General features: G+C 42.9%; 1 protein-coding gene across 7 annotated transcripts; it reads left to right on the forward strand.

The window, feature by feature from the left end:
• Nucleotides 1–226: 226 nt before the first annotated feature.
• Nucleotides 227–20,098, forward strand: SLC16A9 (solute carrier family 16 member 9). 7 transcript variants are annotated; one of them, XM_040607138.1, is made up of 8 exons: nucleotides 227–325; nucleotides 4,263–4,322; nucleotides 4,738–4,855; nucleotides 6,790–7,018; nucleotides 15,093–15,236; nucleotides 16,071–16,166; nucleotides 17,963–18,871; nucleotides 19,205–20,098. In XM_040607138.1, exons 4-8 carry the CDS (start codon nucleotides 6,823–6,825, stop codon nucleotides 19,381–19,383), a joined length of 1,524 nt encoding a protein of 507 aa, XP_040463072.1. In that variant the 5' UTR covers nucleotides 227–325; nucleotides 4,263–4,322; nucleotides 4,738–4,855; nucleotides 6,790–6,822; the 3' UTR covers nucleotides 19,384–20,098. The 7 variants fall into 7 exon arrangements, with proteins under 7 accessions (XP_040463072.1, XP_040463067.1, XP_040463073.1 ...); XM_040607139.1 differs by lacking the exons at nucleotides 227–325; nucleotides 4,738–4,855 and adding exons at nucleotides 447–599; nucleotides 4,568–4,708; XM_040607133.1 differs by lacking the exon at nucleotides 4,738–4,855.
• The last annotated feature ends 383 nt before the right edge of the window (nucleotides 20,099–20,481 follow it).

A 20,481-nucleotide genomic window follows, 5' to 3' on the forward strand; every position in this document is an offset into this window, starting at 1 on the left:
GCGGCGAGGCCGGGGTCTGCCCGGCGGCGGCCCACGATGGTGGTGTGAACCGGGGGGGGGCCGCCCCGCGCCTGCCCGGAGGGACGGAGGCCGGGCCGGCGGCCGGGACAGCCCCCCCCCGCCCCGGGGCTGCGGACGGAGGCGGTGGCGGCCCCCGGCGGCTCCTCCCCCCCGCCCGAGTTACAACCGGTTCGTGCCGGCCGCGCCCCGCCCCGCCGCGCCGCGCCGGGGATGCGGGGCTGCCCGGCTCGCCGGGGGCGGCTCCTGCCCCCCGCCCGGCCGCCCCCGCCCCACGGGCGCCCGCTGCCGCCGGCGCGGGGCGCAGGTAACGGGCACGGCGCCGCCTCGGGGGAACGCGGCTGCGGGCGCGGGGGCTGGGGCGGCCAGGTGGCTCCCCCCGGGGCCGGCCGGGCTCGGCTGGGCTGTCCGGCGGGGCCGTCCCGGGGGCGGGGGGCGGCCGGGCCGGGCCGGTGGCCCGAGTAGGCTCTGCGGGGGCCTCCGCAGCTGCAGGGAAAGGAGCTGGCTCAGGACCTGCCACCACCCGGGCTGGTCGCGTCCCTTGCGGTGCCATCGGTGCCCGCCCCCGGCGTGGGCTGCAGGTACCGCCGCGGGAGCCTGTTGGCAGCGCCGGGCGGCGGTGGGCCCGGGGGGGGCTGGGGACTGCGGCTGGCCGGGAGCGGGGCACCAGGGCACGGCCCCGTGTCACCCATGTGCGTGGCATCGGGCCGGCGAGGGCGACCTTCGGTCACCTCCTGGCACGTGTGGTGGCGCGGGTGGGCCCAAGGGGTGAATGTGTAACGCGGTCCTGTGGGCCGGGCGCGGGGAGGGGAGAGGCGAGCTGGGGGCTATAAGAGCCCACGTGTCCCGCGCATCCCCGCCGAGAGGCAGGGAGCGGGTGCCCTGGCCGGTTGTGATGCGTAAGCGGTGGGTGCTGTGCGTGGGGTGGGCAGAGCTCTCCTCTGGGGCATGAGGTTGGCGGGTGGTTTACAGCAGCGGCGGCTCCCATCTGTCCGCAGGGATGCGTGCTAGTGTCTGACAGGCAGTCATGGGGGGGGGTGTCCATCCCCTCTGGGGCAGCCAGGCTCTGGAAACAGGTAGGACTGGTTTTTGCTGAGCTGGCAGATTTGCTGGTTTATGTGTTGCACTGGTTGATGCTTCTGTATGTGAATTGATTTTGCACAATAGAAAAATATTATTGTGTCATTGGTAAGTTTTGTTCTGGTGTTTTGCCTTGTGTTAAACTCCACGCTTCTTCCCTGGTCAGGAAGAATGGAAGGAAGTATTTGTGTTGATGAGCCCCTTGCATAACTTAGGAAAAGTAGAGGCGCACAAGAAATAAGTAGACCTGAATGCTGAGAACTAAGAGGGAAATACGTACATTCAGTGTGAAAGAACTTATATATTTAAATGTGGGGAGCAACTGTGGTTAGAACATCAATTAAAGTGTGATGTCCTCGAAGTACAGATAAATCTTTTTCGGTGCATTTAATTCAATGCTTACACTGTCATTTCAGTAGGTATGCAGGTGTTTGGATAACGATGAGTAGGTTAAAAATGACTGTAATGCATCACTGCACTCTAATGCTCTAGGTGTTCCTCGTAAGCTACAAGTAGCAGAAACTTCAGATGGTAATTGCAAGAATGTTGCCTGAAAAATAAATAGAAATTTAAGTAAAATCTAATTCAGCTTAAAATGAGGGATGTTACCATTCTGGCTGGTACCATCTTAATTTGTACCAGTGCCTTGCAAAACTGGAATAGCTGAGTGTTAATCACACAGTGATTACTGCTGACACTGGCTTTCTTTGCAGCCATGTGCTGCTCGCAGAAAGCAGCGTACTTAACCAGACTCTGGTTGCACAAATACCAGACTGGAAACAACTGTACTGCTACTGTCTTTCTCAAGATTCCCTTTGCCACGAATTAATACAAGTTTCTATGCTGAGGGCTAACGTTTCAGTTGTACTCGTGTTCTTTAGACCAATTCTTTTTTTATGCTCCTCTGTCATGTCTAAGCCAAATCTTAAGATTCATAGAAAAAGAGCTCGATATTGTGGTCAGGCTGCTTAGGTAAAAGAAAATGGTTGCAGCCAGACACCTCTCTCTCCCCACATTAAAACTGTTGTTGCTCAGTTCGTTCTTTAGGGTTTCTTTTTGTTGTTGGTAAAGGCTTTCGTCAGGCAGCTCTCTTCCTCTGATTCTTATTCGCAGCGAGTACAACTCACTGAAAAACTTTTTCTGACCAAACTTCAAGTTACTGTTTAATTATTTGTGTTTCATTTCTTCATTTCAGTATTTTTGATGTAGCTAGGTTTCCAGGGGTCTGAAACAGCATCCTTAGGTTTTGTGAACGGCGAAGTTTGTGAAATAGTTCCCACCTGAATCTTAAACCCATAGTGGTTTGCCTGTTTCCAGGAACACACAAATTTTCCTGGTTAGTTCCAAGAGAAAAAACAACTATTGAGTGCTCTCTGCTGTGTGGGCTTCTGCTTCTTTATTTTTCATGATCATTTTATATGTCCAGCCTGTGTTCTCCTTCCACACAAATAGAAAACAGCAAAAGGTACTTTGGATCCCTCCCAAGCTGATGCATACAGATTCAATGCCCATGCAGGCAGTGTTGGGAGCAGCGAAAGTTTAGTTCCTGCTGTCAGCTCTTGTCCATGCTACTAAGCTTTTATAGTACAACTCGTCATTTTCAAAGAAGTATTAAGTAGTGTACCAATAAATTGTATTGATATCTGCTGTCCCAGCAGCAGCTTGGTTGACTTGGGACATCTTTATGTATCATAGCAGATGGCTCTGGCGCTCGGGCTCCTCACATGGGGCGCTCAGCTTGTTTGCTCTCCTCAGGAAGACTTAGTGCCTTCAGGGAAGTTAGATAATTTGCCTTATTTTAGGTGATAGGCACACAGCGGTGCAAGGTGAAGGAGCAGCCTGCAAGAAAGGGAAGGAAAAGCCAGGTTCATGTTTGTTCTTAAAAACAAACTCTGGGACTTTGTAGATCTGTTTTCACTTTGAGGGTGATTTCTAGGGGGAAAATGACAATATTTTTTCACTTTTTGCTTGGAAAATGCAGGCTGTAAATGGCTTGAAGTGTTTAAAAATAAAGGTGATTTTGCTACCTAAAATTCTGTTGTGTAAGTAAAAAAATGCACAGTATCTGTGGGGCAAAATAGGAGACATCAGGATGTAGAAGGTCAGTTCTTGCTGCCATAGACTTGGAGAAGTTTGTTAAAGTCAATAAAGCTGTGCAGACTGCAGCAGATGAGGAACTGATCCAGAGGTTTTTTTTAGTCTTTCTATTAGAAAAAGACTATGTGACCTAAGACTGTGTAAACGTTTTTCCTCTCCTGCCCTGCCCTCCCTTCCTCCCCATCAATTGTTTAGAATAGCAGAACTGAACTCAGAGTTGTCTCTGTGCCAGATTTTAGGGCATCGATATAGTGGAAATCAATGTAACAGCTAAAATGTGTTTATTTTCTAAAGTTTACTTTTTAAACAAATATGAGTTGGGATTATTCACTGTCTATTTCCATTATTAAGGTGGTTTCTGAAAACTTCCTTACTTTGTCTCAGTCGTAAATGTCCTTTCTTGAAGTTGTTACTCATTTCCACCATTTTTACTCCAGGCAGGGACAAAAAAAGCCAAGTGATGCTTATTTAGTGCACAGAGAGATGTGTATGTCAGCTCTTCTGGCAGCTGCATACAAATAGTTTAAATATTTTGTGGACAAATACAGGGATCCCCTTTTGTATAAAGGTTATAGTTGTAGGAAAGCACCTATAAGCAGCTTTTTAATACTTTATGGTGTGGTATGATTTCTGTTTATCCCAGCTGTCACCCTTGTATCTCATGTAATCAAGGGACACTTACCAGACAATTGAGGAAATAAATCACAGCTTATATTTATAACTGAAACATGTAACTTTGTAACATTTGTAACTGGAAATAGTCTGTCTTGAAGGACTGTCAGTATGTTAAAACCGTAAATCACTCCTAAAGGACCTAGAATGTCAAATTTTATTTTACATTAGTAGACAATGTTTTTGTTATTTTGGGGCTCAAGGCTGCTGTCAGCTGTTAATTGATTTGAGGGGGCATCAGTATTTCTCCACCAAGATAACGCGATTACTCCTGAAGTTCCTCTGTTAAGAGGTTAAAAAGACGAAATATGTGAAGACACCAGTTTTTCAGAGTTGTGTTCACTGTTGCAGTGATACTCCAACTGAAAACTTACTTTGCTGCTCTTTTTCTGCAGGTAGAGTCACCACGTGAAGTTACATTTGTAGGAAGCTGAAGGACTTTTTTGTCATCATCTGTAAGTATCTACCCTCAAAATTTAAGTACATCTGTAAACTAGAACTGGCCTTCTTCATGTCTCTATAGTAACAGCTTCTCGAAATTGTATACTATAGCTTTTTTGTAAGTTTTCCATGCAAATTCTTAAAAATTGGCTGAGCAAAGAGTATGAGGAGCTTGAATGGAAGTTCTGTTATTGTCTACTTGTTTACACTATTGCTTTCACACAGCAGTAATTTTTTTCCATCTCCTCTGGGTTGCAAGTCAGAAAGGCAGTGTGACGTGTTTATTTGTCTGCCTTGTCTCTTGGAGGGTGTCCCGGAGTAGAATTGTTACTGCAGCAGTCTTAATGTGAAAGCTGCAGTGTGAAGATGGTCCTTGAGAATATTTCGTGAAGAAAACAGGGTAAGATCTTATCTGTTTCTGTCTTACAGGGTAAAGGAAATAAAATTGTTGAGAATCACACATCTGGTTAGTGACAGAGCCAGGAACAGAACATGAGTTTTGTGATCATCGCTTCAGCAGATTGCTCCCTGTAGAGAGGGAGGGCAGGTTAGTTGTGTCCACAGGGACTCACAGTGTCATTGGAGTCATCCAAACTCCGAAGCAATTTAGCCTGGAAAACCTCTAAATTCTTTGCTAGATTTTAGAGGTATCGGTCCCTGCATTTGCAAACTAGTCTTGAGAAGGTGTGAGGACAGTAAGTTATTTAAAGCCATAGATGTGTAGGTGATGGATCTTGCCATGCAAAGGAGTAAGGTGTACTTATGGGGTCCAAGAAGTGATCACCCATTCGGGGAAGGGTGATGCATGCAAACTGCACAGAGGGCAGACACTATAACAGGTTATAGGAGATTTTTGTGTACATGTTTAATACTCTCATGTCTTGGCATATAAGCCACACCTGTCCACAGTTTTAGAACTCACTTCATTTGCTGATATGTACGAAGTGTTTTTTGGATGCATCACTTCTTTACACGTCACCTTGTTGACAGAGCAGAGTAGAGAACTGTTACTATTTCTAGAATGTCAGTCTGCGTCTTGGCCTGCCCCTCCCAGAGTACACTATCTGGTTTGCAAGGTACTATGCTGAGATTACAACTAAGTAGTTTTATTTATTTTGGACCTTGAACTAATATTTTTATAATGGTGATGTATTTTTTTTTAATCCTAAATTATTTATTGGGATTGTTTGTATACTTCTAGCTTTTCTTGTCCTTCAAGGCTATATGCTTCACTCAGGATATCTGAGGTCTTAACGGCAGGTGGCCATGTGGCTCTTTCATTGAACTATGGCAGATATTAATGCCTGAGGTCTTCACAAAGCCTATTTAACACTCAGAAAATGAAATCTTCCCCTGTTCTGCAATACAGTGCTGGTATATATATGACTTCATTAATGCTTTGTGTACTGTTCCTGTGTTGGTTACACAGAAGAGGTAGAAGTACCAAATGATAACTAATTTTCATTGCCTGTATCCTGTGTTGCATATATTTCTTGAAGGATGGTTGAAATGTGTAAGTGTGCAAGTTTGTAGATGACAGCAAGTTGCGGGGCAATGTCGATGTGCTGGGGGGCAGGGGGCTGGGCAGGCCGGGCCGAGGGGCCGAGGCCGCTCGTACGAGGTTCCCCAGGGCTCAGCGCCGGGCCCCGCGCCGGGGTCACCCCAGCCCCGGGCAGCTGCGGGCCTGGGGCAGAGCGGCTGGGAAGGGCCCGGCGGGGAAGGGCCTGGGGGGGCTGGCTGGCGGCCGGCTGGGCAGGAGCCCCCCGCGTGCCCAGGTGGCCCAGGAGCCAGCGGCACCGGGCTGGTGCCCGAAACAGCGTGGCCAGCAGGCCCGGGGCAGGGACCGTCCCCCTGCGCTCGGCACCGGCGAGGCCGCCCCTGGAACGCTGTGTCCAGCTGTGGCCCCGCACGGCCAGAGGGACGCAGAGGGGCTGGAGCGTGTCCAGAGCCGGGCAGGGGCTGGGGAAGGGGCTGGGGCACCCGTGGGATGGGGGGCAGCTGGGGGGGGCTCAGCCTGGAGAGGAGGGGGCTCAGCAGGGCCCTTATCGCTCCCTGCAGCTGCCTGACAGGGTCTGTAGGCAGGGGGGGTCGGGCTCTGCTCCCAGGGAACAAGGGACGGGACAGGAGGGAACGGCCTCAGGTGGCACCAGGGGAGGGTTAGATTGGGTGTGAGGGGACATGTCTTTCCAAAAGGGCGGTCAAGCACTGGAACAGGCTGCCTGGGGAGGTGGTGGAATCACTGTCCCTGGAGGTGTTTAAAAACTGTAGATGTGGTGCTCAGGGACATGATTTAGTGATGGACTTGGCAGTCCTGGGTTAACGGTTGGACTTGATGATCTCAAAGGTCTTTTCCAACCTAAATGATTCCATGATTCTATGAAACAAGCCTCTGAACGTGTACTTCTCTGTACAGCTCAATTGTATTAGCAAACCTAGGTCAGTCACATTTCTAATGCTCTGTTCTCTTTTTTGTTTACACAGGTTCTGCCTGTACATCTGCACTCATCTGACAAGATGGTATTTCGGAAACCACCAGATGGTGGCTGGGGCTGGGTGATTGTTGTCGTTTCCTTCTTTACTCAGTTCTTGTGTTACGGATCACCGCTGGCAGTGGGAGTCTTGTATTTAGAGTGGCTGGATGCTTTTGGAGAAGGGAAAGGCAAGACTGCTTGGGTTGGATCACTAGCAAATGGAATCGGATTGCTTGCCAGTAAGTGTAGAAGCAGTATCTATCTAAAACTGAAGTATTTCTTTCTAATGGATGTTTTCATCTGTGTGTGCTCTTGGAATTACAGACAGCCGTAAATGATAGAGTGAGGGTGCTGCGTTTTTGTTTTAGGTCAAGATGGGTAAACCACAACAATATAAGGTAAAAGAACAATAAAAATGTTACCCTTAGAAAATTAAAAATTATTGTATTTGAATAAACTAGAAAAAACAAACTGGGAAACTGAACAGTAATTTTCCTGATGGGATTTTTTTTTTTTTAGAGGCTTTAAGACTAATATTTGCATTAGTATCTTTAAAATCAGAGCAAACTGTTAGTCTGAAATAGTTTAAGTGCTTTAAGAAAAAAAAAATCATTTACTAAACCAGTTACTCATTTTTCAGCTCTAGAAATAAATCCACCAGTTAGGGTGGATGAGGGCTCTTTTTCACTGTTTGTTTGAGAAAAAAATTCCTTTGAAGCCTGGAAAGTTAGGGATAACAGTGGCATTAAATAAAACAACTTTATTGAAAGCTTTACTTTAGTAAGACATTGTCCCTTGGGGAGTAACAGCAGGGTTTTAGGGAAATAAAACACTGCAGGTCCATTTTGTTGTTGTTGTTTTAATATCGAGCACGAGTATTGTACTGGGTAATAATACTAACTTCTGCTTTTTAAAGATTCACCATGGGAACTATTATCTTTTTGCTGAATCTGGAAAAAATTGCCTGTCAGCAGAGCAATTGCTACAGGCAAAAGCAATTATGTAGCTTATTGGACAAAATGCAGCTCAGGATTCTGAGGAAATCTCTTAAAAGAAAGTTGACATTCAAATAGCTATACAGACCTGAATAAAGACCATTGCTTTGTATGGTGCTATAGCTGGCCAAATGCTGATGTCACACTCATGTTAGGGTTTTATATCACTAGGCAAAACAGAAATGGGCAAAGGCAGGTGAATCGTTAACAAGAAGACAATATTCAGTCCCAGGATGTAAGTGGGCAAAGGACTGTAGACTGCTCTTCCATCATGCTTTTTTTATTTTCCTGTTTTAAGGGCATTAACTCCTATTATTAAGGAAAAAGATCTAAATTAAATAAACTTGAGTGAGAGAATGAAGGGAGGGGGAAGGGTAGTTACTAAAGAAATACTAGGCAGAAGGGAATTGCAAGAGAAGGGTTGAAGAAAAACCCTCTCCCTGGAGACCAGAAGTCTCTGGCTTACTCTTCTGACAAGAGCCTCAGCCCCCTTTCTCTTATGTCAACACCATGCTGGTTTCCAGATTTCTTAGTGCCCTCTGTCTTGCCACTGAGCAATTGTCTGTAGTGTGCTTTATAGCAAATAGAAACTTTTGTGACTGAATGATGCAAATAAAAGCTGCCATTGTAGTTGATTTTGGAATGAATTTGGAATGACTAAAGTACTTGAAATTTTGACAAGTTAGGAGGAATGTTGTCTGTCAGTGTACTTCTTTTCTTTCAGTTTGAGATTTGGAAGCTCAATAAGTGTTCCCATTTTCAGTGCCTTCAAAGACAAGTACAGTGAGGGCCTTTTAATTGCATTAATGTTATCACAATTGACTGAAAATGAAACATACATTCTCTGCTTTACCTGAAATGGAAGATCCCAATGTCTTATCAAGCTGGGATCTGAGCTTAAGGATACTTAAAATCAGCTTGTTGAAGGCACACTGTAAGTATCATAACCTCTACCTGAAACTAGAATGCTCTTGACAAATGACAATTTTTGATGCAGTTTTCATAGCAGGCCCTTTTCAGACCTAGTCACTAGCATAAAGAACCTGTCTTTTCAGTGCATAACCGTTGATATAACACATTGCAAAGTTAGGCCCTTCTCATGAACATAGGAAAAGAGAACTTGCTTCTGTTCTTATTTCTGCTGTTGCAGATTCCAGTATTATAGGCCAGATGGGACCATTATGTGTTGTAGCCTATGTTAAATAGGTGGTCAGGCTAATGAATTTTTTTAAAATTAGCATGTTTTCATGTATGTGGAAGGCTGTTATCTGTAACTTAATAACTTAATCTCCCTGAGCAAGCTGATTTCAGCAGCAATATTGCACGTGTGAATGCTAGTAATGGGACAGCCTCACCCCAGAGCCTTTCAGTAGTCCCCTTGCCTTTTACTGTTCCTAACTTGACTCTTCTAGTATTTGTTACTCTTTCTTTTCTCTTCCTTTATTTTGGTTTCCAGTCTCTGATCCAGTTAACCAAAGACATATTTTCAAGTATTGGTACTTTTAAAGCAGCAATCCATGTTGCATGCAGAAAATACTGTTATTCTCATTTGATTTAGAAAGTGTTTGCTTAGTGCATTCTCTCTCTTATCCCTTTTCTCAGTAGTGAATTCCCCCTTAAAAGTATGTGATCTTATGATATAAGTTGCTTGGGTATAGTTTTGACCTGATGAATAGTGTTACCTTTAAGTTGTGTATTTTTAAGTGCCCTTAATTAGTGTGGTGTATGCCTAGATAGTGCAATCAAATTACTTCTAGATCTTCTTTTAAACTTGAACCTTGATACAGACTTTTTGCTATTGATATGAGAGACTTCCACTCTTTTAATTAAGTCTCTTCTGAGGAGCCATTAAGACTCTTCTGTGAGCCCTCTCCAACTTCACTTTTCTGAAGCTGTAAATGTCAAACTGGAAAAAAGAATGGCAGTTACAGTAGATTTGCAGCTACATACAGGAAATAAATTAGTGTCCGTTTTCTTAAGGAAGACTTTTCCCATTGATAGCACTGGAAATTGCGTTAGCTAGTTTCTGTAATAGTGGTAGATAGGTCCAGTGACTTTGCTATGTTAGTACTGTAATTTCACCAAAAAGAAGAAAATGTCTTCCTATGTATGCCAGCTGGCACAGAAAAAGGTTCTGTATGTTTTCTCTACTTCCCTCTGTACATGCTGACTTAAACGCTTTTTGAAGTAGCTGATGCTGGTGAGTCCTCTCACATTTGCTGTATTTGTATCCTTTCTACAATGTTTACTTCTGACTTGTGTGAGAGCTAAACTTAGACTTGAGACATAGAAACCCAGTACAGCACCTTGTTTATTGAGATGAATTTCCTAGCCGCCTGGTGTTTGATTTCTGTCCTCTTGCTTGTAGCACAGACAGCGCTGCTAAGGCCGGTGTTCAGCCCTGAGCTCGACTGTTCAGCTCATCAGCTGGAAAAAGGATTGGGACAGAGAACTGGGTGATCTTTTCCTTGCAGGATGACTTGAGTTATAACCTTCTGTGATGTGACCTTATGGTGTGTTGGAAGAAATGTGCCTAAAGCAGTGAAAGAAAAGCATTAGTGTTATTTTACAGGGCAGTGCTGAGGCCTTCTCTACAATATCAGGTGTCATAACACTGATCAGGCTGTAGTAGGTGTGGCACATGGCTCCATGGATGACGTAGGGCTTGTTGCGTAGGAAGAAACTGAAAGATCGTAGCGTGTTTCCCCTACTAAAACAGGCCAGAGGGAGAATATTTATTACGTTGCTGGAGATTGTGTGTTTCTCCTGCACCAAGTGTTCTCAATTTTACATCCATTTGGAGCCTGAAATTAAATTTGATCCATGTTACACTTGTTAAAAGCAAAACAGACAAAGACCTTGGCGCCTGTAATTGGCAGCACAGCTGTTTATAGTAAGTTGACTTCACAGTATTTGGCATAGGAAGAGACACCAGCAATGTCTCCCATTCCCACTCCCCTTTATTAATGGAGAAAGAACAAAGGGCAGAGTCTCTCTTGAAAGGCATGTCTTGATAAATTAATGGGGTGTTTCAGCTGGTCTGAGGCATTCAGTGTTAAACGTGTAAAAAGCTTAATTTTATGCTTTCAAGCAATGGTTTTACAACTCAAAACTTTGCGTCATCTACGTATTTTTGGACAAAACCCTCACACATAGAAGGCCCCCACTGTAAACTGTGGAAGCTATACATAGTTCATAGAAGTTTGTGGGGAGGGGAGAAGGCATCCCAAAGATTCCTCCAAAGAGGAGCCCTTTTCATTTAATAACTATCAGAAAGCAGCAGTCTTTACAATCAGTAGGAAGTAGGTTGCTGTCCAGTGTAAAAAGGCTTTTTCTGATCTGTGTTCTTATCCAAAGTGTAAACATTTGGAGAACATAGTATTTATTATGACCAGATTTTAGCAATGCATTTATTGTGCAAAAAATAGTCTTGTCTATCTTCTGTCCGGTGGATTTTCCATACAGTCCACAAACCTTGCTTCTACTCGACAGTTTCAACAAGCTTGGACAGATGCCGATGAGTAGGGTGTGTCAGATTAATGCATGTGATAAGAAAAATAACCCAGTTATCCAGTTTATTGTTTAGCCAAAGGTTTTGTGTGTATACGAGGTGAAGAAGGGAGGACCCTCAAGATAAGCGAGTGGAGGAAAGGAGTGTTAGTTTGCAGAATTTTTCTCTTCATGCGAGAAGATTGAGGAAGAAAGTGTTAGTTCTTGATGTCTGTTGAACAACTTTGTACTTGTCAGGAGGTCAGAAGATCACAGTAGTTACAAAGCAGCACATGGCTTGTTTTCACATCTTGGGAAGGAGTCACTGTCAAATCCAGGTCTTGCTCTTGCTGAGTCTTTTATACAAAAAAATCTGAATGAAAATATCAATGTACAAATTATTCCTTCTAGGAGTTGTCCCTCTTCAGTCTCTCTGCATGAAGATCTGTGAGAGCCCATCTTCTTTCTGCTGCTGCTTCCCATTTTGTCTAGGGATCTTCTAGACTGCTCCCCTGCAGAGCCTGATAATTGTATTACTGTCTGCCAAGCCTTGGCAGGTCATGTGCAGGAGAGCAGTGTCTGTCCCTGTGCTGGCTTCTAAATCTTTCTTCCTAGAGTTAGCTGTCGTTCTTATAAACTGAGCTGGTATCTTTTTTTGACAATTTGGTCTAGTTTGAAAATAGATCATTTGGAAGGAAAAAAGCCCCGGGGATTTTATTTGTAAAAGCAGTAAATATTTATCAATGTCTTCAAACGCTATTCTAATACCAGTGCTAACCCTGGAGCTGCTTGGCAAACTGAACAAAATGCTGGCTTAAAAGCATTTTCCATGCTTACTATTGAGGATTGCCACTGGGGTGTTATTTATATGTTGTTCACGTTACGATGAGAAATACATTATCAGTGGAAGGATCTTGCTGAAAAAAGTGTCAGCTAATGAAAGCCCTTATGCTGCATGAAGAGCTCTTTCCTATGTGGCTGTACGTAGACTCCTACATTCTTCAGAGTGTCCACTTTGAACAAAACCCACAGGGCAGGAGTTCACAGAGCAAGTTTCAGTCCCACTCTGGGAAAGTTGGATGTTTGACTAGAATTAACTGCCTTGAACCCATTGTGCTTGAGTTACTTGTAGAGAATAACATGTTTGTGTACAGCAAACTCCTGTGCAAATACCATGGTAATAACCAAAGGTACTGTGCCTGGTGGAAAAAAAAATGCCAGCTTTTGGAAACAGAGGAGGAGAAGGAATGCGAGGAGGCAGGGAAAAGAACAAAGATTCTGGCTGTCATGGGGGGGTTTCTTTTGTTACTTTTATTTTCTAGCAGTGTGATGAGGGGAGTGTGAAAGTAGGGCCTAGTGTGAAGGGGAAGATGGAGCTGTTTTTCTTCTCATCTTGGAGACCTATGATAACCATTTTAATGCTTATACTGGCACTCCCCCTTATAAACGGGGCCATTGCTAAGCTGCCAGATCTCTTGCTGTGTGAGATGACACATTAATTCTGAGCTTATTGGAGTAGGTTCTTCAGTTTTGTGCAGGTTGTTTTCCATCTCAGAGCAAAAAGATCTCTTTGTACTTTCTGTTCTCCTTTGGGATTATTTTTTGTAAGTGGTAGAAGCTGGAAGATCATCTCCTTGGACCCTGTCAGTGGTGCTTTTGATAGTGTTCCAGAGGAGAGTGTCCTTGTCAGATTACGAAGACATGTTTTTCAGCTCTCCCCCCTTTGTTCTGGCTTGAGGTCAGAGGGTCCAGCTTCATCCTTGGATCCTCTGGTAGCGATCAGTGCAATCTGTACCAGTACCACCAGCCCAGGCTGGACAGAGACCTGAAAGTAGTTGTGTCAAAATGCAGGGAGCAGGTGGAAGGGAAATACTTCTTGTTTTAGCAAGGTAGTGGGTCAGAAATAAAGAATAGAAAGAGTGCAAATTCCTCTGCTTAATTGAATTATGTTATCACTACCTAATGTTCTTTTAGTGTAGAAGAATTTTTTATGTAATACAGATTCAATCCTTTGTTTATTTTTAAATCCTGTGGTTTTAGGAAACCTTAATTTGCTAGTTCTAGTAATTAATTCTAAGAATCAGCAACAATCTAACACTCTTAGCTTTTGTTCTCAGCAAGTTACCCTGCCCAAGTTACTCCGGCCAGCTTTCATTCCCACAATGTGCTGACTCTTGAGAAGCAGCAAGCACTTATACCTTCCTTTTTCATTGTTTCCAAGATCCAAATAAACCTTGCTTCCCCAGGAGATTTTTCTTGTTTCTTCTTTAACCCTGAGACTTTGCCTGGATAAGCCCCAATTCAGATTCGCTCCCCTTTACATTCCCTATGCAGACAGCTCTTACGTAGGGCAAAAGTTCTGACCTGCCTTGCCTCCGAGGAACGTTTCACCTGCTGATGAATCTGCTCTCCTGTCTGCCAGAACTGCTTGTCCCATGGCCGATAACCACAGGAAAACCTTGCCTACATTCCCAGCTGCTGGTTTCTGTCTGCAGACCTAGGCAAGCACCATCCTCAGCTCCAACTGTTATTCACCTCGTATCACCTCTCTGGGCTCACCTCCCATCTGCTGGGAATCTCAGTTACGTGCAAGTCAGGGAGGACCAACCTTAACAAATGGCAGATTCCAGAGTTACTGCTTGTGCAGATTGTATCCACCGTGGAGTGTCTTTATATCACTGCAAGTGAGAGACAAACGTGTTGAGGGTTGGGGCTTTTTTATTGGTTTTTAAATAATGTCATTCATCTGTGCATCTAACTTACGATCTCAGAGTTGCTGAGTTTAGGATCTTGGGGCTAATATGTAAGTCTGTGTATAAATGTTTGGAACTCTATGTTTTAGATGAGACATTTTCTTTTGCAAGCCAAGTCCCTTGCTGGTTGCTTATTTAAGACTAAGCTTGCATGCTACTTCAGTCTAAAAGGTGTATTCTGGGTCACACAACTGAAAATAAGTGCTTGTTCTACAACTTCTGTGAGGAGAGGCTGAGTAGAGTCAGAGTACAAATGTTGCCTGCACTTTGTTCTTGTTTTGAACCAACCAGGAAATATTGGAGGGGCAAACAGAGGGAGAAACCTCTTCTGAACTTCATGAACATTGCTTTGGACAGTGTCAGTAAATGCCTTTTATTTTCTGTAGTTTTACAGTGGAAACCAAGATGGGTAGTAAACAGTTATTTAGTAAAATACTGACAATCAGATACTTAATTTCCTAGAAAATCAGGGAAGAGTAGTGTCTGTCTTTATCTGGTATATCAACAGATATTTCCTCTGTATCAGCACCAGGTGGCATTCTTGCCATGATTATCATCAGAAGTTGCTGTTTTTCATTTCAGTTTTATAAATCTCATATTGAGATCAATACAGATACTGTCTTTCTGAAACACAGTTTTTATGCTCTGTCAAAAGATATCTTCTTGATTAAGGCCTGGCTGATGGTCTAACTTGTTTTGGTACCTAAAGATGAAGATTGTTTTCAGAACCTTTGTACAAGTTCTTAGATGTGTAGTGAGAGTGTTATAGCCTCGCATGTACGTACCATCCTATGTTTAAAGAATGTTTTGCTTGCGCTCTCCCTCCCAGCCTGGTACCATTTCATGGACTTGATGTCAGTTTCTACTTGAGCAAAAATCTTGCAAGCTTGATCTTGTATATTTTTATAACCGACTCTTTAATGATCCCTGTAAAAATAAGTACTCTTGACTTGTTGTTCAATATAATTATATATTTAAATAATTACTGTAAGAAACATTTCCATAGGCTGATACTTTCTAGAAGTTCTTCCTGGTGCTGGCATTTATTAGGAATGTTTTTCCTGCTTTTCCTCTAGGTCCTGTCTGCAGTATATGTGTATCATCTTTTGGAGCAAGACCAGTAGCAATCTTCAGTGGCTTTATGGTGGCTGGGGGCCTCATGATGAGCAGTTTTGCACCTAACATATACTTTCTATATATTTCATATGGGATTGTTGTTGGTAAGAAAAACCTTCCCTTCATATAGAGACTTAATCTTTATTATTTTGAGTCCTGGCTTATGAACCTGAAGTGGGAAACAGATTCACAGAGGCAGTGGTAGTCTGGGACTTGATTTATCAAGGAATACTTTAGTTTGAGGTGGGGAGGGGTGTCACACAGGCAGGCTGTTACTGTGTAGTAAAAGATAAAAGCAATGTATGTGTTCACCAGGGTTTGAAAACAGTTTGTCCTCTGTTGACGTGATTGTTAGAGATGGAGAAACTGAGGTTTTACCTAAGAGGTGGAGTCAAGCAGATCTTCTCCAGCTGTGAAGTGCCAGTCTTAAAGGAATAACATCTCTTCCAGAATTTTGTCATGTACTCATTCTAATTTGATAAATTAGAGGTCACTAGGGAGTGATGTTGTTCTCCACATAACTGGATTGAACCTAAAATGCTGTGCTAGAGGCATGTAAGTGCTGTTTTCCCAGCAGGGGGTGACCTGCCCCTCTGTGCTGCAGTGGGTGGTTTATCAAATTAACCGTGTCAGGAAGCCGGGCACCTTGCTGGCCAGCAATGACCCAGCAGTGCACTGGCTGGGGCACAGTGCCATGCAGATGCAGCTCTGCCGTTTTCTGGAGCCAGCCCCTGGTGTGAAAGCAATGTCACCCTTCCACAAAGCACGGAGCCTGAGCTGGTGAACTCCTCAACCCAGCCAGCTCCGTGCAGGTTCTGCAGCCAGGGATGGTCAGGGAGTGTGCTACTGTATTATCTGGGGAAGAAAAAAGGGCAGTCATTTCCCAGAGTATGTTGCATGCTTTAATTCCAACTTTTTTTTTTTTTTTTTTTCTGAAGGGCTTGGATGTGGCCTTTTGTATACTGCAACAGTTACCATCACATGCCACTATTTTGACAAACGCAGAGGCCTTGCACTCGGTCTGATTTCAACAGGTATGACTTGTAATTGTCATTCTTCCTAACTTTTCAACTCGGATACAGCTACCATTGCCCTAGCAATAAAAACCAGGAGATTATATTTTTCTCAGTCACTTCCTGAAGTACTTCTTAAATCAAAGCATTAGTAGCGATGAACAGATAAAATCAGTAACTACAGATAAGATAGTAATTACACTTGCAGGTGTATGGTATGGGTTATCCATACAGATAAGAAAAGGATATTCAGGAAAATAAACGCAGACTCACGAGTACCTTGGGCTGTATGCCATGGGTAGTAAGAGAGTAAACTTTCCATAGAGCTCTCTTCTCCTTCATCTCTCCATCATCCTCTCATCAGAGGTGAGAAAGAGATTGGAGATGCAGGATATAAATGCTGGATTACCGTAACCTCACATTAGCTGTACTTTTAAAGGAGTAGTTGAAGTTTGGACTTTTTTTTTTTTAGTATTTTTTCCTTTCCAATCTAAAAGGAGACAAAATTCTGAAAACTTCCAAGAGCTCATCCCAGCTTTTATCCATGTATGTGAAAGGGATCCTAGGAAAAAGAACCTCTGATAATACAAGGAAAATTCTTGGAAGGATGCTGAGCAGTCTTTCTCATCCTCTCTCTGGGTCTTTAGGTTGTGTGATGTTGTCCTTTACATCAAGAGGAACTGCTAAATTAATGAACCAAGTAGGAACTGTTAAAGAAGGCTGTTGTCCTGTGCCTTACCTTCTGTGTTGTATGGAGTCTCTCCTCTGATCAGTTTTCTCAAGTAGCCATTAGTGAGGAGAGGCCTGGTCAGTCTGTGCTGTGAGATATTCATGCCAGATTGACACCAGTGGAATAAAGGGGAACTTTGCAGAAATATTCCTTGGAATCATTTCAGTGGCTTTAGTTGGGATTCCAAGTAGTTTGCCTTAAGGCCTGATCTTATTGAGCCCTGGTTAATTTTAGTACCTGGAAGACAAAAGAAGTCCAAATTTTGTGATTATTTTTTCCTGTGTTTAGCCCTGCCTGAAGTGTATAAATGGCTTTAATATAACCTAGAGACGGTCTTAAGCAAATAATTTTAAGTTAAAGTTTGTCTTTAAATTGACTTGAAAAAGCAATGCTCTGTATTTGTGAGTGGACATCCATTGATTGCAATGGACCTATGCTCATTTCAACCAGAGCATTTTCTTTGAATTGTGAGACTGCATGAATTGGTTGTGTTCATAGTAGCCAAGTTCCAAAAATGCATGTTTGGCTCTGTAGAGCTTTATAAATGCCTGTGGAGTAAACTCACACCATTTGAGCCCCTCTCCTTAAACACCAAGCAGTCAAGGGCTGTTTCTAGGAGGGCTTTTGGTGAACCCCGGTCTGTTCCTGCCTTGGAGGAGGAAGGTGGCAGTGAGAAGAAGAAAGGGGGAAATGTTGATGTGTGAAATTGTAACTGTGCTAACTCAAAATGGTACCAGAAAGGGGTACGTGTATGTGAGTGCATGCAGAAGGACGGCTTAATAGTTCTGTGATGTTTTTCATCAGTTACAGTATTGATCCTGCTTGTTTCTAAAGTGTCTGCTGGTTTTAATTGTCATAAATTATTCAGATATTTTGAAAGGCGGTTTACTTTTTGGATACTCAGTAAGGAAACTAACCTCAAGCAGGATGGTAACTTACCAGTTCATTAGACTGGGGAGAGAGGAACACAAATGACTTACCATTCCTGTGATAGTGTTATTTATAGCTGCTGAAATGTAGAAGCTTGTTAGTGTTGAAGAATGTTCTCAGTTCTTGAGTTTATACGGATTTTATTTTCATTTTATAGGTTCAAGTGTTGGACTCTTCATATATGCAGCATTGCAAAGAGAGCTTATTGAGCTCTATGGGCTGGACGGTTGTCTGCTAATAGTTGGTGCACTGTCTCTAAATATATTAGCATGTGGCAGCCTAATGAGACCGTTAGAGTCATCTGATTCCCTTCCACCAGAAAAAACGTGTGTAAACAAAGTCCCAGATCAATATTTTGTTTACCATGAAAAAGAAAAGACTGTTGAAGAAAATATAAGCATCCTTGAAAAGGGCTACATTGATGAAAAATGTGTGAACAATATGCCTGAATACAAACAGGATAGCATTTTAAATAAGAATGTATTAAGCTCAATAAATGTAAATGAGAAAGACACTTATAAAAAGAAAGTTGTAGAACAGACAAACTTCTGCAAGCAACTCGCCAAAAAGAAGTGGCAGCTCTATTTAAACTACTGGGAGGAAACCGTGGTTCTTTTTAAGAACAAAGTATTTTCAGCTCTCTTTGTTGCCATCTTGCTCTTTGATGTTGGTGGATTTCCTCCTTCTCTGCTCATGGAGGATGTAGCAAGAAGTGCAAACATTAATGAAGATGATTATCGTATGCCCCTTATTTCCATTATAGGCATTATGACTGCTGTGGGCAAACTTACCTTGGGAATACTGGCAGATTTCAAGTGGGTTAACACTTTATATCTATACGTAACTACCTTACTAATGACAGGAGTGGCCTTGTTTGCAATTCCATTTGCCAAAAGTTACCTTACATTAGCGATGCTTTCTGGGGTTTTGGGTTTTCTGACTGGGAACTGGTCGATTTTTCCATATGTAACAACGAAGACTGTGGGAATTGAGAAACTGACTCACGCATATGGGATATTGATGTTCTTTGCTGGACTTGGAAATAGCCTCGGACCACCAATTGTAGGTAAGGTCAAGGTAGATACTATAAAATGAACATAAGCTTGCCAGGACTGGACAGAATTAATTTGCATGCAAGTAGTTTTAGCTGGATTTAATAATGGTGTAAAGATGAAATCAAAATCTGCAATGAAAATTAAAGCCTGTTTTGCTTGAGCTGGCCAAGCTGATTGTGTCCTGATTTTGGCTTTGATGAAAAGCACATTTCCTGTCTTAAGTTGTCAAACTGTATTTTAGATTTGACCTTTCTCGGGGTGGGGGCGTTCATGATGTTCCTCTAATTTGGTGCTGTGTTACGCTTAACTCCTCACTAATTCAGTTCTCTTATTTTCACCCTCAGGTTGGTTTTACGACTGGACGCAGGAGTATGACACTGCATTCTATTTCAGTGGCTTTTGTGTCTTACTGGGTGGATTTCTTCTGCTGTTGGCAGCGTTACCCTGCTGGAATGCCTGTACCAACCAGAGCTCAAAGCTGCCTCCAAATACTTACTCCTACAAAGTTGCATCTAGTGCTTAGGTGACAACTGGAAAACACTTTGTGCTTTTTTATATTATATAGCAAAGTATTTTAGTAATTTTCCACTTATTTATGAAACCCCAAAATCTTCTTCCACTAGAAAAATTCCATTGTTGCTTGTTGTTCAGTTCCTTCTTTTATTTCTTTTTTATTTTATTTTTAAAACCAGTCTTATTTTGTGTACTATGCACCATTTTTCAGCCTTTGTCTACTGTAATTTCACACCGTAAGAGGTATATTCTGCTGTATTATCAGGTGTACTTTTACTGTTTTTTTTTTAAGGGGGGTGGTGTGGAAGGGGTGAAAACTTTGATGCAAAAATGAAGGCCAGTTCCTTATAGGAGAAGGCTGGCATTTCTGTCACCTTCTATAGGTCTCCAAGTTGCACAATCTGACTTTACAAAACAAAAATTTGCCTTATTAGAATGTAATATTGTGGCAAGGTGCTTATAACATCATGTGTAGATTAATGTTTTATCTTTTTAAAGTTTCTCCAATTTACAATGAAGTGCCAATTGGGGGAGGGAGAAGACGGGGAACAAAACCAACCTTGTGTTGTGTAACTGAGGTGAACTTTATGATGAAAGTAAAGATTCTTACTACCACTGCAACTAAGAACTGTGTTTATAAATATTGCACATTTTGTGAAGTCTGTTTATAAAACTGTTGAACCAAAACCTTTTGAACCAAGGAATAAATATAATTGTTGAAACCATGAAAGAAATGATGACTTGGTTATGCAAGTTCGTAATCTTCAGGTTGGAGTTGGAGATGTGCTCACAGAAGCCCACAGGTGAGTGTTGTTGCTAAGCCAGTCACCCACAGTCTGGCAGTACTGGGGGCATCTCTTGTTGCACAACTATGTCTTGGTAGGTTGAACCCGCTGTGGAGAGCTTAGTAGCAGAACTTTCAACAAGGTAGACCTTAGAAATAAAGGAAAAATGTGGCAGCAATGTTATCTTTGCTCAGTCATTTTTGGAATGAACACAGCAAGGAGTAAAGTTAGTAACAAGAAGCAATAAAAAGCACAGAGGTGGGATAACAGAAGAGGTACAGGGGAAGCTGAGGTGGAAGGAGTTGCAATGCTTGAACACCAAA

This window comes from Falco naumanni, chromosome 9 (assembly GCF_017639655.2).
Source record: "Falco naumanni isolate bFalNau1 chromosome 9, bFalNau1.pat, whole genome shotgun sequence".
NCBI classification, from domain to species: domain Eukaryota; kingdom Metazoa; phylum Chordata; class Aves; order Falconiformes; family Falconidae; genus Falco; species Falco naumanni.

Coding starts and splice junctions, on each gene's coding strand:
- SLC16A9 (XM_040607138.1), top strand. CDS start 6,823: ATGGTATTTCGGAAACCACCAGATGGTGGCTGGGGCTGGGTGATTGTT. Junction 7,019..15,092: donor TGGAATCGGATTGCTTGCCA/GTAAGTGTAGAA, acceptor CTTTTCCTCTAG/GTCCTGTCTGCAGTATATGT. Junction 16,167..17,962: donor ACTCGGTCTGATTTCAACAG/GTATGACTTGTA, acceptor TTCATTTTATAG/GTTCAAGTGTTGGACTCTTC.